The sequence below is a fragment of the Zeus faber genome, assembly GCF_960531495.2.
Source record: "Zeus faber genome assembly, chromosome: 7".
NCBI classification, from domain to species: Eukaryota; Metazoa; Chordata; class Actinopteri; order Zeiformes; family Zeidae; genus Zeus; species Zeus faber.
In genome coordinates this window covers 24,514,924-24,533,846 of record NC_137203.1, presented here as the reverse complement: position 1 = coordinate 24,533,846, position 18,923 = coordinate 24,514,924, and the positions used below count along the sequence as shown (strand labels likewise).

The 18,923-nt window shown below is 45.5% G+C and overlaps 1 protein-coding gene across 1 annotated transcript; it reads right to left on the bottom strand.

Moving 5' to 3' along the window:
• Positions 1-13,880: 13,880 nt before the first annotated feature.
• On the bottom strand, positions 13,881-16,354 carry fzd10 (frizzled class receptor 10; the record flags this gene model as incomplete). The annotated part of the gene is made up of 1 exon (XM_080004284.1): positions 13,881-16,354. One exon carries the CDS (start codon positions 16,352-16,354, stop codon positions 14,603-14,605), a length of 1,752 nt encoding a protein of 583 aa, XP_079860410.1. The 3' UTR covers positions 13,881-14,602.
• Positions 16,355-18,923: the final 2,569 nt, after the last annotated feature.

The following is an 18,923-nucleotide window of genomic DNA, read 5'->3' as shown; positions in this document are numbered from 1 at the left end:
GTTGCCACACAGGGAATTGAACCCCGGTCTATTGCGTAGGCGGGCAAAACCATACTTGCTTGTTATGCTACATTTATTTCACCAGCAGATGCCCCCAACAAGCATTGAAAATTTAGTTTTGAGTAGTGAACCAATTTTCAATCCAATGATTCAAAAAGGTTCACAGCTTCAGAAAGCATTGTTTTGCCGTCACTACTGCTGGTGGCTCCAGTGCGTCTTCGGAGGCCCCTTCTGTGTCCCTCCCCCATGCCGGAGAGTCCCTGTTAGAAGCCACTGTGGCACTTCTGCCTGCCACATGCCAACCCAGTGGCATTTTTAGGGCCCTCTGACACAGAGACAGGCAGAGATGTTGCAAACACACCAGTTTATTGTAGAGAGTGGCAAGATATAACAAGCCGGGAGCAGATGGACACATGTCATGACAGAGGCTCGCTTCATGTGTGTGTGGGAATGGATGATTTACCTGTCACTCGTTGATTGCTCTGACGAGCAACAGACGTACAGCCAGCACTGATCCCAGGCCCAATTTCCTGGACCCAAGGCAGGTGTGGCAGCTTAAACCACACCACCCCCACACCACATTTATCATCACCGGAAACTCCATCATTGTCATCATCATCATCATCATAGCTTTCAAATGTATTTCCCGATATGAGTAAATATAGAGACAGAGAAGGATCAAAGCCTTCGTTCATGTAAGCTCAACCCACCCCCATTGCCAAATTTCAACAAGCGGGAATTCTGAATGTTGAATTTTCCATGGCATGATATCTAAGCGGGTTATAGGACGGAAATTTGATTATTCTTATGAGTGCTGTGGAGCCTAATCTGCTCTGCATCTTTGTGTTGCTCCTTGAAAGCTTTGGCATACACACACACACACACACGCAAGCACGCATGCATGCACACACACACACACACACACATACACACACACACACTTTGTCTATATGATAAGGATATGTGTGGTGTACCTTGATACTGTTAATATCTGTACATCTCTGCAGGACGACCCGCTAAACTGTGGAAAACTAAGGAATCTAGGAGGAGCAATCAGCCCCAGGATATGTAAATAAATAATAATAAAAAAAAGAAGATTTTTAAATAATAAAAAAAGCAAGGAGACACCCTGATTGTATCATACTCCGTTTGTGACGCTGCACCGTGCAAACATTCAACATCGCTAAATTCTACTGACACACCAGTCAAACGGATTCTTGAGATTACACAAAGAACAAAAATGTTATTGATAACTGTCTGGTTAACCCTCGATACACTTGAAAATTCCTTGTAGTACTATTTCTTCTGAGAAACACAGCCCTCACTAAACGATGGAAATTTCTCACCTGCGGCTCTATATGAAATAAACAAACAAAAAAGGGAGATGGAGATCACCCTGAACAACTGTGACTTTAATGGAAAAGTTCCCAAATTGCACCTTAATGCCAGGATGTCTAAAGAGTATTTGCTTAATAACCATGAGCAAACACCAATCTAATGGAATGTAAGCTCAATTAGAGCCAATGACTTTCAACTCTGTGGTCCTTCTTCTGCTCTTATAACGTGCAAGGATTATGAAGGTAGAGATGACTCCTTTTATTTGAAGACATTTGATCGCATCTGTGCATTATCATCATGGACGCTCTCCATCAGTCACCACTCTGTGATCCTTTCAATGACCTCAAATTTGATTAATTGATTAACTGTTCTTAGATGAGCTGAGGCTTTGAAGTGGATAAGGAAGAAAAAGGACTCATGTTCATTCATGATCTTCTTCAGAGCGTACTTTTCCACTTATAAAACAAGAAACTCACAGCCTTCAAAATGACTCTTTCTTTTGCAGAGCATTCCGACAACTCACCAGATTATCTGACAATCTGAGTATCCAAGGGCATCCTTTTCGCTTTAAGTTCCACTTATATAGTACATCCTTTGCATTTGAAAACACGGACCTCCCTCGGGTTACCGTCTCAACTCGGCTTCCAATCAACTAATAAATTGTTGATCACTGGCCGCAGTTAAATGTCTATAATAAAAGCTCAGCTGTTGTAAAAAAAAACTGTTTTCCAGTTTCTCACAGACGTTGGCGAGAGAAACAAAAGATCAATTTGTTTGTAATTGTATTGTGTTTGGGATATCACAAGTGTATTTGTGTGTTTGAACATAGGCCAAGTGGACTTTCATGTCCTTAGTGTCTTTTGTGGGGGGGGTGGGGGGGTTGGCCCACGCTGACCGCAGCAGCGTCCTGCGGAGACGGAGCCCTCCCCCTGGAGTCGGTCTCAGGGAGGAAGCCATGTGATCTTTGAAAAGTCAACAAAGGGGCTGGTCCACAGCCGGGTTTGGGGGGATTGGCGGGGGGTTTGGGTGGGAGGTGGAGTGGGAGCAGAGGCGTAGCAACACCCTCCTACCGGGAGCAGCCTGGGAGGGGAGGCCAGAAATTCGCAACATCCTCATCTACCCCCTCGTAAAGTGAGAAGCAGAAGGGAGGAGGAACCAATTTCACCCTTTGGTTCATGCCCACCACTGTATGCTGACCCACTGAATTGATACATTTCTGCCATTTTTCTTCTCTCTGAGTCTTCCACACACGCACACACACACACACACACACACACACACACACACACACACACACACACACACACACACACACACACACACACACACACACACACACAAAAGAAGATAACAGCATCTTCCACAAGTAAACCAACAATCCATCTTCTCTGCACTGGATTCAGCCCCAAAAAGCCACCGCACAATGGGAGAGCGGCAGATTTCATTTCCACATAAGATTAAGGTCCCCCCCCCGCATCACCGAAAAAAGTGTCTGGGAGTTTGGAGTTGAGATTTCGCTCGCCGCGCCTTGGCTTGAACAAAGGTGCGGCGAAGCATCGGGGCAAAGAGCAGAAAGAAAAAGGAAAAAATAAAAAAGACACGGAGAAAAAAAATATAATAAGCACAACGAGAGACCAAAGCCGAGGGAAGTGAGCATCAAAGGCATCCAGACGCAGCATGACTGGCACGGCTCTGAACTCCCAACCTAAGACACTCAGCATGCTCTTCACCAAGCTCCCCCTTTAGACCGGTGCCGGGCAGTAATTAAAACCATCGCTCCCACCGCCTCGGTGTCTCATTAACCACAGGACCCTGGGCTTTCATCCCGCGCCTCTCCCAAAACATTTCAGCTCCGCACCAACAAAAGCAAAGTCCCCCACAAGCGAAAACGGACACACAAACAGAACGTTGTCTGTTATCTGACTCCAAGAGGACGAGGAGAGACCACACAACCTACATATGGTGGAGATAACGATAATTATTCCACTGATTAGAGTCGGTTAAGCCCGACACCGTGATCCTGCTGCGGGTTGATTAAGTCTACATGCAAAGACAATAAAAGTATAATTTGTTTGCGCGGGATATAAATTGCAAAAATCCTGCACATGATTGTTCCACAGGGAACAGAACGAAGGGAAAAAAAAAAAAAAAAAACATTAACCAGCACAAGCTTCTTTGTAATAGTTGTTAGATATTGTGTGGACATGCAAAGCCATTAAAAAGAACGAGGACAAATCCAAACATTTGAAGCGCTTACGCTGTTGCAGTATCAAAGGGAATTGGGCGCGTATCAGCCGCAGTGGTCAGATTTAGCACTTTGGCTGTAGATAAAAAGGAACGGCGCTTCCCATGTTTAATTCAGTAAGAGCCATGACTAACTCGTGTAATACACTGAGCCTCTGAAGTCGATCGGAAGCCTCGCGTCTCGCGTCGAATTTGTCGCCGCCGAGGGGCCGGTCGGCTGGGGCTGTCCTACCTCGGCCTTGCTAGGGCTTTTCTACTTTGCTGTCCTACTCTCTAGCCGATCAGCTCTTTCCCAGGATTTCCAAAGATGTCAGGCAAACAAGTAAAATAGCCCCGTGCACATTTTCACATTTAGGAGCGCTTTGTGGTGGCGCTGCAATTGGCACTGAAATTTAAAAAAAAAAAGATGCAGGTGAGAAATAAGGAGTCTGATCCTAGAGATTCCTCTTCTCAAACAGTCCTTCTCCCCTGCTGCACGTTAATGCGCGCGTGCGTGTGTGTGTGCGCGCGTGCGTGTGTGTGTGTGTTTGCGTAGGATATTTTGAATCGGAGTGTGTCCGTCCTCCCGCTCACGAGAAGCGCTCTGATCTTTCAGCGGCACAAAGAGACTTAGTCGAGGGTGAGCTCTCAACCCTTTGTCAACATCCAATCTGAGGGCCCTTTCGGTGACAGCCGCCCATTGTTTACGCCGCTGTTTGCTTTAAAAAAAAAAAAACCCACCCATTTCCTCCTCAGTGCCATTATGAGTCAGTCGAAATTAAAACCCGACTGCGAGCTGGTTCTCAGCCAAATTCAGCGAACTGACTCTCTGCCGCTCGGTTTCTTTGAGAAGCCTTTGATGTTGGCAGGGGGCTTTTGCACTCGCAGTGATGCTAACGAATGATACTTTAAACGATTCTTTTTTATCCGGCTGGCTTAATGAAAGATTAATAGGTTAGATATTTTTCCCTTGTTTATGTTTTATTTAAAAAGTAAGCGTTGGTCCTTGGAACCTGTTTAAAAGCTTCTCGGTGATGATTCTGTTGGTCCAGGGGGGTGGGTGGGGTGGCAGCGATGGCGGCGTTGTGATCTCGACTTTGCCACACAAATGCAAAAGCATCAGCTGTCTCGCTCGCAACGTTATATCTTTACACGGAGACCGTTGACCTTGAGCGACGCGTCGGTGGCATCGCCGTCTCATGCGGGGCGGAGGAAATTCTCCCGCTGCGGAGATCATTTCCATATGCCCTAATTCAGCCGGCTGTAGACTCCCCTCCTCTTTCCCACCCCCGCCCCCACCCCCAGCTCAGAAGATGAAACAATTTAGGGGCAGCGGGTTTGATATCAGCTACAAGGGCTAAAAAAATACAATCATGTGCGATTTGATAACATACGAAACACCAACTGTACAGAAGACTGTACATAATGGTGAGGGGGAGGGGTCAATGAACCCTAAGCGATGTGTGTTGGGGTTGTGTTGTGTTGTGTTGGGTTGTGCAGAGAGCGAGGGAGAGAATAAGTAGACAGGGCATGTAAGAGGGAGGGGGGAACGACTATGTTTCTCTTTCTTGAGTTCTGGCGGTGCCCCCCACCCCCCACTTTCCCGCAACCCTGAGGCTATACTCCGTGTTAACCCACACACACACACACACACACACGCGCGCGCGCGCGCACGCAATCCCTCGCGTTCCTCACCTGTTCGACTCTCCACCGCCCTCCCACCCTCCCTCCTGCCCTTCCTGTGATTTATGGATAACTCTTGTAATTACAGTGGCAGCCGCCGCAGACATCAGGTTCAGATGGGGTGAGGAACGGACTCACGCGAGCCCATCAGCCGAGACCTGCTCCCGCTCGCTAAAATACGGCTGCAATTTTCCCTTCAGCCCCTAATCTCCTCGACGTTGGCTCTGGGAGCGTAGCTGTATGACGACATGGCGCATCAGGGGCCAAATGCCAAACATCCGTCAATTGTTTTCCATTAGATGACATGGTGGGGCCATCAGGAATGTCTGTTTTGAGACACAATCAAATTAATTTCTGCTGACTGATTTTTATTTTTTTTTTTCATTTTAATAAGTGAACTTCCACTCTTCTGTCAGTTTTTCCTCTTGCCCATCACTAATATATGGACTAGTGCGAGGAAGTAATAGTAGCTCTAGCCGGCCCAGTTGGCAGAGGGGTACAACTGGTGCCTCAGTCATTCAATCAGATAGCTGAGTTGCTGGCGTTGGGACTTGGCAACCTGTTTCGGTGTAGCTTGACCTGACTTGTCCTGTAGCCCCCAACTCCCCCAACCCCCACCCCATCCCTTGGGATTAAGAACTACACTCCACCCACTGAGATTCCACGAGGGACAGGAAAGGCATCTCTTGCCGTGCGTGTGTGCCTTTAAGAAAGAGGAGGCCTGTGGATGTGTTCACTGTATGTGCACGGGGATGTCCATGACTCACCAGGCATTGTCAGTGGACAGAAACCTCTTTTTGGCAGGCCCCTCAGTGAACCAGCAGGAAAGAAAGTCAAGAGAAATGAAGAAAGAGATGAAGAAAGAGATGAAGAAAGAGAGAATGCGCCCACATGAGTGTGACAAAGTGCTGCCGGCTTGATTTGTTCACCATGACAACCGTGCGGTTGGGGGGGTGGGCGGTGGTGGGGCGGGGGGGGGGGGGGGGGCTAGAGGTCTCCCTAGCTTTTAGGCGCGGCACAATGAGGAGAGGCGCGGCTGTTTTAACCCCGGTGACTTCCCTGTTGTCAGTGGGTCAAATCCCTGAATATCAATGAACTGACTCGGTGCCCTTGTGACAGTCCTGCAAAGTGTCAGGCTCATGTAGGATCACCCCCCGCCCCCCACCTACGTCCTCCCAGACCTCCCCTGACCCGCTACTACCTCACAGAGGCTTTAGGGTCGGACGGGCGGATTCCACACAGATGAGAATGATTCTTTAAAATAACTAACTTGTCCATGTGTGACAAAGACGGAGGGGTTGGGATGGAAAACTGCTTCCAATCGTCACGAGAGACTCTTCAATCGTCAGCGTCTCCCTTCAGCCTTCGTCTCCCTGCAGCCTCAACTACTGCCAGGCAAAGCGTGCTTAATAGGATATGTTGTTGCTCACTGGAAGAATTGTTGCTTTCCATCCTTTGAGAAACAGCATCAGAGGGTTGTTGTCATGTTGATTTGCCAGTTTAGCCATGGAGTACGGTTGTCAGCGACCCGAGGCGGTGATCAAATACTGCAAGCAAAATTTAGCCCTTCCTTTCTATTGATGCCCATTGTTGCTGATATAGTGCACTGTGTTGGAGAACATGCACTGGCACTCTCCATGTGCAGCAAATACAGTATGTGGACGCATAGTTTGCATCCTTATGTGTGGCATAATAACACACCCTTTACCACAGAGGGTGGCTTAAGCCAGAGCCTCTCTCTCTCTCTCTCTCTCTCTCTCCCATCTTCTCTCTCTCTCTTAGACAGCTGCTGTGCAGACACACTTTAAAGATACAATCAACTCCCTATTAGAACGTCCAAATCTTGGGGTATTTGCAATTGTTCACTGAGGAATCGTAGATGTACTCATGGTTCCAATAACAGGCGGGATTGGGGGGTCTGACCCCACTAATTAAGACTTTTTACCCCAAAAGAGGTAAAAACAACAATTCGGGGGTATCCAAAGTTTTATAAATCCCTCTTACCTGTAATGGTAAACATTACAATATATTTCCCATATTCATGCCTGGAAGAATCTTGTTATACGATTTCAGACACCTATTCATTTCTCATGAATGATTGAAGTGCATTACCGTTAGTAACTGGGACACTTTCTCTGCACTCTGGATGTACTATTGTATACTGTATATATATATATATATATATATTTGTGAATCTATGCTGTGTTTTACTGGATTGTCCAAAGTGCAATCTAATATTTGGTAAAACAAATGCATTGTAGAAATCCTATATCTACTGTATGTTACATATAAATGAAAATACAATCTTTCATTTCAGATCATCATCTAAGGGAATCCAGTCGCGGAGTAACAAGGACGCCACGCTACAAACACAGAAGGGTCCTTTAAGTGGGTCTTTATTTTCCACTCAGGTCAGATAAGTGGGTCCTGACCCCCCTCCTCTATCTCATGTTCCATAGTGTAGCCTCTCCTGCCCTGGCAGCCATCGCTGCTATCAAGGCCAGTCCTTCTGGGCCACCACCAGTGTCCGGGAAACTGAGATTCCTCTGCTGTGCCCGAGCTTGATTATTCAAAGGCGCACGTGCATGCGCGGGTATCAGATACAGCCCTAAACTCCACAATAAAGTAATCTCTCATCTCTCTCAACTATGCCCCAGTAGTTATCCCAAATTGCTTCCAGCCTTGTCGCTGCCTAAAGTAAACGAGGAAGCAAAGCGGGACATTCCCTCGGACTGGTGGAGACACAGTGTTGTGCATGCCAGTTCATATGAAGTTGATGGCTCACGGGGGGGGATTACAAATGAAGTGCCTGGTTTTTATGTTGACGGTTTTACAATCGTGTTCCTTCTCAAATTTCTTCCTGCCCACTGCTTGTTTTATGACATTGTATATCAGCTGTCGCATTTTTGTATGAGTAAAGTATGAGTTGCTTCACCGTTGTGCCTCATAAGGGGTGTTAGGGAAATCACCCTCCAACATCAAGCTCTGGCTTCCAGCCCGCCTGCATTAGCAAGCCTCAACCCTGCTGAATTGCCCTTGAGCAAGACATTATCCATACCCATTTTAGGGGTGCTGCCGTTGACCCCTCGCTACAGAGGGAGACGTGTGAAAAGGAGAATGTTCCCTGCTGGTATAGAGGGGCAGGGAGGGGTGGAATCACATCATCATGTGTTCCATGATCATGCGCAGTATGCTCCACTTTGCCATTGTCCGTTGTGCAGGATCTATGATAAAAAATGACGACAAAGAAACAAAAATGCCTGCATTTATTTTGTTGGCGGGGCCAAGATGTTTTCCCCAAGTTTATGTGACAGTTGATTGTGTAGTTCCCTTTCATGTGGCCTCCCTCTGCGCCATCTCTCGTTGTTAAGTTTGCTGAGAGTTTCTTTGAAGCACAGGCATTTTCTCTGCGGTGCTCATGAGCCCTGCCAGATCCATCATCATCCCTCTGCCTCTGTCTCTCCGTCTATAGCTCCCATGCAGCACATATACACACATACACACACACACACGCACGCGCACACACACACATGCGCACGCACACACGCACACACACGGGCAAGCACACACGCACACACACGCACACACACACACACACACACGCACACACGCACGCACGCACACACACGGGCAAGCACACACGCACACACACGCACACACACACACACACACACATGCACACACGCACGCACGCACACACTTACAAATATGTAAATACACAGCCTCCTGGTGTGCCCCCTCTTGCCCCTCTGCAAAAATTTCTGTCACTGCTGCGGTGACATCTCTGAAAGAGCCAAAGATGTGTATCGGGAAAAATAATAAATGATTGCATGCACACATACGTTTGCAATGACTGAATGCATAAATGAAGAGACCTATGGATGTTTGCATGTGCATACACACCTGTGCACACATGCACAGTACAACCGAAATTTGGTTCTTTGCTGAGCACACAGTGTCCTCACTGTGGATCATATGAAGGGGTTCCTGGTTGAAATGCATTAAGATTAAGAGCTGCTCCGACCAAAACAGTAAAATAACATAAAATCAAATTCTCAATCTAATAAGGGTTTGTTGTTATTATTATCATTACGATAACTATTATTATTATTATTATTATATTTGTTTGTTTATTTATTTGTTTGTTTGTTTGTTTATTTGTTTATTTGTTTGTTTGTTTATTTATTATCATCAGTGCAATTTGAGGATTAGGAAGGTGGCAGACTAAAGTGTCCAAATCTACCGCTCAGCCCAGGTCTCCATGGCGAAAAGTGCTGCTTCCAGCTGACACCAGACTCTTCACATCCCTCCCTTCTCACTTCAGCTTTTGAGTCGCGGTGCAGCACATGGGTGTCACAGACTCTTCTGGTCGAGCTTGTACATCACGTCCTGCTTGTTCTGACCAGTAAATATGATTGACTGGCCTGTGTGGGGGCATCAGATGTCACTCCCATGGATCTTCAATGTCCATTATGGCCGCTCTACTGTCTGTAGTTCTGACAGTCAATTCTCACTCTGGTGCCTATGGACGTACCAGCAGGAGTGACCTTGACTATCTCCGAATGCGTTGTGAAGCCAAAGTCTGCACAAAGGCCTCTTTTGTTTTACTAATATAGAATATGTTTATTAATAAAAATCGCTTTATGTGTTCTTAACTGGCACGACAACTTTCTTTACAAAAAATACAATATAAGTGGCTCAGACATAGTGGGTGAGAGAGCAAACCAAACAAAACAAAAAAATCAAAGCAGGAAGCCATTTGGACACAGGCAAGGCGCTGGGAAGGGCTCATGAGTGAATGAATGCTTTTTTTTTTTTACCATGCTCAAAGTGCTAACTAATTGTATCAATAGAATAAAGAAAGACTTTTGGGAGGGAGCTGGCACAGGAAACAATGGCTGCAGCGTAGCAGGAGTTGCGACGCACTGCTCCGTCTTGGAGGAAGTGCTTCTCGCATGCAGGGGGAGTGTCTGTTTGCACTAGTCTCTATAAATTAACACTAATCTGCCTGATCTCCACCTCAAAGTCACCCGTTTCTCCGCCTGCAAATAAACATATTCAGCCCTCTCTCAAACAAAAGCCACTATCAAACACTTGTTTGATCAGCAGAGGGCCTGCGAGGCGGCTCATTATGCATGTGAAAGAAAGGTGCCCTGCCCCTGGCTCGCAGGGGGAGAGAGTGAGAGAGCAAGAGAGAGAGAGAGTGAGAGAGAGAGAGAGAGAGAGAGAGGGTGAGAGAGAGGGAGAGAGAGAGAGAGAGGGTGAGAGAGAGGGAGATTGTTTAAAGTAGTTACTCTCACCTTCAGTTACTGTGACTGGAAACAATTGGCCTGGGTAGTGTCTGTCAGTCATAAATCTTTCCTCTATTTATTACTGTGAGGTTAGTTTTATTCACAGAGTGGGCAATTGCAGAGGAGTCCTAGTGCCCCAGATTATTTTCTCCACGAGGGTTGAGAGGGCTTTTTTTATTGCTTCCTGATAATCTTTGCCTTTCTTTGCCTTTGTTTTGAGGGTAACTCTGTTACTCCACATTTGGAATCATTTTTCCCTTGAAGGGTAAAATGGACAATTTATTTGTCATGTGACTCATGCCAAACTCTTTTTTTCTTACAGCAAAATGCACCGAGAAGCAAAATATTTTCATTGGAAGCCCTTCTTCACCAATTGGAATCGGCGTCAAAGTCATTATTTGATGAAACGGGCTTTCTTGCATCTGTTTGACTGTAGGAGTCAATGTAAATGGGGAGTCAATTTTGGGAGAACCTCCAGCGACAGCCAAATTGCTCTCTTATGTGTGTATTGACATACGAGCATTTGCATTTGAGTGTGTGTGTGTGATCTCATGTTCTTTAGCCACGAGAAGCCGAGCTCCACGCTCCAAACAAGACAGGCCTGAACTCGCAAACAGGTGCTGCTGGGGCAGATGAGGAGGAGGACGCAAGGCGTCTCCAGAAAGCCCGATCAAAGAGAAGCTGCCTCAGCCGCCAGTCATCCAGGCGGCTTGATTTATGTCACTGTGTCAGGGAACTTTATGACTGCCTGCAATAACAGCAGCCAAAGCACAAGGTACACAACAGAGAGGGAATTCTTGTTCTGCCACTGTTTCGCATACATCTGTCTAGACCACTGCAGTAATAAGCTTATAGTAAGAAAGAATAGACTCAGGGGTTGTTTGTTCTGTGTGTGTACCCATATACAACTGTGTTGCTTTGCTGGTTTTTTAGGCTTCCCAACTGCTGCTTCCCAATATATGTCAGCCGTCGACATCCAGAGGAGGCTTAATTGTACTGTCATCTCAACTTTGTGGCTGTAACACCGTTCAGTTCCACTATGACACCGCTGTGGTAGACGAAACTCTGAAAATCCAGACTCTGTGGAAAAGCGGTCACGTTGAATCAAATCAAGTCATTATCAAAGGGTTACTATAGCTTCAGCAACGCTTAATCCGAAGCGGAAACTCCTTTCTGCCGACACATCGTAGCTCTCTGCCAATAAAGAGGGGTGATCGAAAATTACATCAGCCAGAGCTGTTAAGGGGGCGGGGGTGTGTGTGTGTGTGTGTCCATGTGTGTGTGTGTCCATGTCTGCATGGACTTAAAGCTATGTATATCGTAGATTGCTCTCAGTGGGACAAACAAAACAGGGCCATTTTAACCAGACCATCACTGGGAATGACAACACAGACATCATACAATGAGTCACTTAGATGAGTGAGCTGAGAGATTCCATGGGGCAAGGGGGGGGCATACTGTCGAGAACATGTTCGATAACCGGCAAATCTGTCTCTGATAATATAAGTGCTTTTACTTTTCACCTTAAAAAAATAAAAAATAAAAAGAAGAAGCGGGAATCCGGCAGCACATGCAAGCGGAGTATGATTTCCAGAAAAACCTTTCTAGCCCTTGCTCAGAGCTGGCTTTTCCCTTTGAAGAGCAGAGCAGTGGAGAAGTGAAGCTTGCCTGGCTGAAGAAGCCCTGGGGCGGGGAGGTAACTGTCATTTATATTTACAGCCTTCCCAGACACCTCGGGGGGCGTTATCCAGGTGGCCTCTGTTGAAGCTCTCAGAAGCACTCACCTTTTTTTTTTTTTTGTGCAACAGTATCAATAGACACTGGCTGACTTTGATTCAGCCACATAGAAGTTGAGTCATGCGCTTTTTTGACTGTTAAAACAGGTTGGGTTGATGCTGGAACTTGAATGCCCTCGGGGACAGCACATTACCACACTCCTGCAATTTTATCAGACTAGGGAGTACTCTCCACCGTAGCTGGAAACTCTGAAACATGACTTTTGAAACAAGGGCAGACAGAGATACATAGACCTGTGCTCAAAAAATAAATCTTTTTGTTTTTTGTTTTTGAACAGTCGGGGGGGAGAAGCAAACAAGCGCAACCCCCCCGTTACTCTCGCCAAACATTTGACGACCTGTCAATGTTTTTCGACTTACCTCTTTCTGTCAGAGCTGTCAGGACAAAAGTCATCGCTAAGCTCTCGAGACTCGACATGTAGCACAGGGAAGTGCCTTCAATTGTTAAAAGTTTAAGGACCATTTAACACGGAGAAAAAAAGTCACGGTTGCCAGACAAAGTGTGCAGTTTGGCCGTGCTTTAGAAATGGGTTTCTGTCAATATGTAACTACTTCAAATCCAGTCCAGATGTGTCCTTACAAATGCCACCGCGCCTGGACCGATTAAACCAAAAGGAGATGACAGGTATTTTGTATTTTCTTCTTTAAGGCTGCCCTCCTTTTTAAATCCAGGCCCTTCAAACAGTCTTAATCCTGTCCTGAATGACTACTGGATTATTGTACAACGCCATTATTGATGCACGCAGATGTACATGCACGCCAGTGCAAGACAGCGATAGATAAACAACAGTGTTACCCAAACCGACACCGCAACCACCCAACAGTCGGCACATGTTGATGATATCATGGGTAATGAGTCTTTGAACGTGTTCACGATCACAAACTGAACTTTCCGGTATCATGCGCAGCAATGTACACCAGTGCCGTTTTAGGCCCGACGAAACTCAGATTATCTCAATGACGGAAGTAAATCAACAACTCTATCTGAACTTGAGAACAAAAAAATAATACTTCTAAGAAAATAAGTAAATAAATTGAAGAAAATAAATAATAAATAATAAATAAGTCTTATACCTAATCCACTTTCCAAAGACATAGACCTTAATAGAAAGATATTAATAGAGAGATGAGAGATGGGAATGCGTCGTCGATAACAGATGACCCGGTGGTGATCTCTGATTCAGATTTCCCATGTGTTTCTTATTTACAGTTAGGAGGAGTTACATAAACACAAAAACATTTTCTTAATTTCAAGGAAGCACAGTAGAAGCTGGTAAAATGTGTCACCTCATGTAGGCAAGTGTCAGTCTGTGTAAAGATGATATATACATATTTCATTATTCTCAGAGTCAGACTGTTTTCAAAATGCAGCTATGATACAGCATTGCATTCATTTCCAGTTAGATTCATTATGCATTTAATTTTCAAAATAATGAAAAGAATAGAAACGCAAACTGTCAAAATAAGAGCTATTACGGCAAAAAGAAACTGGGGGAAAAAAATCTTGGTGGTGTGTCATAATTTCAAAGGAAGACAATGCAAGTTGTAATGTAGGATTCTAGTTTTGTCAGCATTAAAAATTAGAACATTTTATTAATTTTTCTATGAAATATGAACCTTTAGAAATATATACAAATGTTCCCTTGTGCTATAAAACAGCAAAACAAAAGGAAAACTCAGCGACACGAACAAATATTATTTTCAACACAGAGTGCTTGATGAATTTGCCTCACAACAGGCATTGTCCCCAAGGTCCTGAGCACGTTCCTACAGCTGCTCTGACTCCAGCTCCAGCGTTTATGACACAGTCTTACTTTCCATTCAACAGATTCACAATGCAATGCTCAGACCATTCACTTCCATTGTCTGTGGGGTCACTTTGTCGCCTGGAATCTGCCACGAACAGTAGCGTCTTTTTTTTGCCAGTAAGGAAAACATCTATTGCACATTATTAAAAGCAACCTTGGGGCACATCCAAATGATTTACTCCACAGTTTTTTTTTGTCTTGGACACAATACGATTTTTTTTACTCCCATGTTCCCCAATAGGATAATTTAATCCAGGAAGCCCCCCACCCGCCCAAACAAAGGCAGCTGCTGTAGCACGAAATGGTAAGGATCCAAAAAACTTACACTGCATTACTTTTAACACAGTATGCATAAATAAAACATGGCGTTTTTTTTTCTTTTGAGGGCATTGTGATTGAAAAGTGGCATTTAAAGTTAGGGTTTTAAAAGTATTTTGGGGTCAAACAAAGACACTCAACACTCTCATACACATGTTGGAGGGGGTCTTGTAGGCTCATACTTGGTGTTGTGTCCTTTCAGAGACGGGTGAGGTTTTATGTAAGGCCTACTGCTGGTGAATACACTGGCCGCCTTCCTCCTCGTCCTCTTCTTCAACTTCCTGCTGAACACATTCTGCCATGACTGCAGGGTCTTTGAGGTCCAGATCCACATGCCGCTAGTGATGCCTACAACCAGCAGCATGAAGATCTTCACCATGAAGATCTCCACGGCTGGGATAGAGCTCTTCATGACACACTCTTGTGAGTCGGGGCTGTTGCCGTCCACGCACTTCTGCTCCCTGGCCAGGATATGCCAGTAGTCCATATTGAGCCTCTCATAGAAATAACAGGCAATGACGCAGGTGGCTGGTACCGTGTAGAGCACCGAGAAGACACCGATGCGCACCATCAGCTTCTCCAGTTTGTCCGTGTTCTCTCCTTCCGTCTTCATTATTTTTCGGATGTGGAAGAGGGCCACGAAGCCAGACAGCAAGAAGGAAGTGCCAATTATAAGGTAACAGGAGAGTGGAATGAGCACGAAGCCAGTGAGGGCTTTGACGTCCATGCTGCCCACATAGCAGACCCCCGTCAGCTCGTCCCCCGCTACCTTCCTCATCACCAGGATTATGATGGTCTTCACCGCAGGGATAGCCCACGCTGCCAGGTGGAAGTAGCTGCTGTTGGCCTCGATGGCTTCGTGGCCCCACTTCTTGCCAGCAGCCAAGAACCATGTAAGAGTCAGGATGACCCACCAGAGGGAGCTGGCCATGCCAAAGTAATACAAGATAAGGAAAACAATTGTGCAGCCAGTGCTCTCCAGACCCTCCTGGATAATGTATTGGACGCCGTTATCCCGGTCACAGGCGATTTGGTCCACTCCCACAAACAGCCGGATGAGGTAGCCTACAGAGTAAACACAGTAGGACATGGAGAGGAAAATGATGGGCCTCTCTGGGTATTTGAAGCGCTGCGGGTCTATGAGAAAAGTGAGCACCGTGAAGGAGCTCGAGACGAAGCAGAGGATGGACCAGATGGCCATCCATACCAGTGAGAACTGCTTGTCTCCCTGACTCCAGTAGACATCCACTTTGGGGTAGCATTTAGGGGCACAAGACTCACTCTTCTCCACGTAGTGGAACTTACTGGGATTACTGCACATCTCCTTACTGTTAATGTCCTTCAGCTGCAGATCTTGTCCATTAAGTGGCCGTTGAGGCCTAAAATCTGGAGGTTGGGTGTGTGAGACCTTGGGCGTCTCATCTGAGCCATTGTTAGGGGCTTCCATGCAGAGGTTGTTTGGATCGTTTTTGGTCGGTAGCCTGGAGCAGTCCAGAGAGTCAGGCCAAGGGTAATAAAACTGCTTCAAAATGGGAGAACATCGGAGTTTGACCTGCTCACACATAACTCTGCAGGCTGGGATGGGAGTGGACACCTGCTCCGTACACATAGGGGCATATAAGGAACACAGGAAAAACTTCAGGTGGCTGTGGCATCCAACCTCTATCAACGTGGCGAACTCTTGCAATTTGATGGCCGCCTCCTTCTGATCCTCGTGGCCCATCAGGTTTGGCATGCGGGTCATGTTGTAGCCAATGTCTTTGCACAGGGGGATGTTAATGTGTTGACACCTTCCCTCTCCTCTGTCAGTGTCTATGGAGCTGATGGCCAACAAGCCCCCACTACCCCCAAACACCATCAGAGCACAAGTTAGACTCAGTCCAGCGATAGAAGGCATCCTATAATGTCTTTGATCCCCTTTGAAATAAAACAATGATTGTATGTTTTACCGCCAGGATGCAGCGCACGGTGCCTTCATCCACACGCACAATGGTATATACCACAATGTATCAGAGAGATTATAAAAAAAAACTTACTGAAGCGTCTGCTCCGAATCCATTGTTTAATAACAGAGTAATAACTAAGTAATAACTCAGTAAAAAGTCCGAAATGGTGATCCCGTTGAACCCGTTGAGTGCGCTTCTGAGAAGTCCGTGGATGAAAGTGTTTTTTTGGTCAGCAGATAAGACCACTGACGCAGTCCTCGACTTTGTAATTCTTCATCGTTTTGTATTCCAAAGCGTGTCCCAAAACTTTGTTTTCACATGGAGGATCCTTTTCGGTATCCCTGGTTCCGGTACATCCCAGTGTCTGCTGCGATGCGATCTCAGTCAGCGACGCAAGTTGAGGAAAAAAAAAAAACGATCCCCACCCCCCACCCCCAGCCCCACACACCCCCCGAAAGAAAGACGCTCGGATAACGCAGAGACCGTAAGTTTGCGAGGCGCTCGTGGACAGAAGTCTGAAACATCCAGGGTAAACACCATTAAGAGGTTAAACAAAATGTAATTAAAAAAAAAATAACAAAGTGCGGGCTTTCAGGGTGATCGGGATCACAAAGCACTGAAGCGGCGGAGCACTCCACGGTGCGGCGTGTCAGCTGCAGTGTGCGCTGCGCTCGGCGCTCCGTCCCGCTCCAACCTGCGGAGATCCGCCTTCGGAGACACTTTGCATGAGAAAGATCTCACCGACACGCTCGTTATTCCCAAAGAGCCTCTTCTGGCCAATCATTACAGCATTTACACACGAAACCTCCCATTCCATTCCAAATCCTTTCTCGTGTTAAAGCCGGCGAAGATTCCAAAATGTTCTGCAGAATAGTTCACACGAGACGATAAACTAGAATAAAAGCACGCCCCTCCTTCACCCTGTAATTTATTTCCCTCTGTTGGGAAATCCACATGAATAAATAACACTGTAACCTTCATATGCACTTTAATAGAGTGGGGGAAAAACGTTTGTTTGGGTTCAGTATGTTTTGAACGCAAGCCCTACATGTAATTAAAGAGTGGAGAGCACAGACAGACTATGTAGAATGAAGGGGGTGTGACCATTCACATGTGGATCATTGGTTATTAAAAACACAATTGACATTTCAATGTTCACATTTTGTGTTGTCAAGCAGTTAAATAAAAGGAAACAATATTTTTTAATACAATAAATAGAATAAACACTTGAATGATCGTCAGAATGAAAGTGGTAATTTCCATGTATTAATCTATGAAGAAATGTTAAAGATTGATGTGGAATCTTTCTCATGGTGAGGTTATTGTTTTGTAATGTGAAGCGTACACAAAGCTACATTTATTTTTAGTTTTGTAATCTTTTTGGTCATCTAGGCCTACAACATTGATTCCCTTTGTGTCATATGGGATATTTTATTATAGTTTTGCTTACCCAAGACACTTTGATAGGAAACCCTAGCCACAACCAAGTCAGGAGCTGTTCCACGAGGGCCATGGTCAGATACAGTGGACGATTGATGGAGCTTTCACGCCCTCATTAGAAGGAGCTCAAATTCATTGAAGAGTTCCTGCTTAAGCTATTAAAATATATATATATATATATATATACACAGTATATACATTTTTTTTCTTTTGATGTTTTGGAGGTTTTACTGTTTTTACTGTTTACAATCCCTTTTCTGTAACAGCAAAATTATTTTCATAAATGATCATTAGTACAAGATCCATATAGAACAAAATAGTCCTGAAGAGAGCCAAAATAAAGGGGAGGAAGCCATAAAACAAAGAAACGGTGAATTACTGATTGTGTAGGTCTACCGCATTTTCTATTGGCATGAATGACTAGGACGACTGGTTATGAGGATTCTGTGTGTGTATGTGTGTGTGTGTGTGTGTGTGTGTGTGTGTGTGTGTGTGTGTGCGTGCGTGTGCATGATACCAGATCTCTCTCCAAAGCCAACTCATGTTACCTCGTAAAGGTCTGTAGTCGAAAGATTTATACTCCGTTCCGTTCCCGGCCTCCACCCGAAATCCGCATCACAAGTAAACATGGGCGCTTTTAGTCCTTTTTTTTCTTCAAGAGTCACCAAAGTGCTTTTTAGTAGAATTTGAGAAATGTGTTGGGGTAAGATGATAAATGCGTGGCTAAACGGTTTAGCGCAGCCTATCTCACTCATGGCGTTTCAGCTGTTGATTCGTCAATGTGAGCAGCACGAGCATAAATATAGGATGTGACTACTCTTACGGACATGTTCTTCGCACAGTTCTATATGCTTCATCCGTCACCGAGCTATTCCACCACATTTTCACTCACGTGGCAGCGAGGTTTAAGTCGTACATAAAGACTTTCCATCCGAAATGTCCACTATAACACATTTGGGGGAAAAAACACACTCCTTTCCATATCATTTTTAGAAGGGACTTAATCCTTAGACCTAGTGGCGACCTCTCATCATATATTATAACCCTCCACAAACACCAGGACAACAGCTTGCGAGCCCG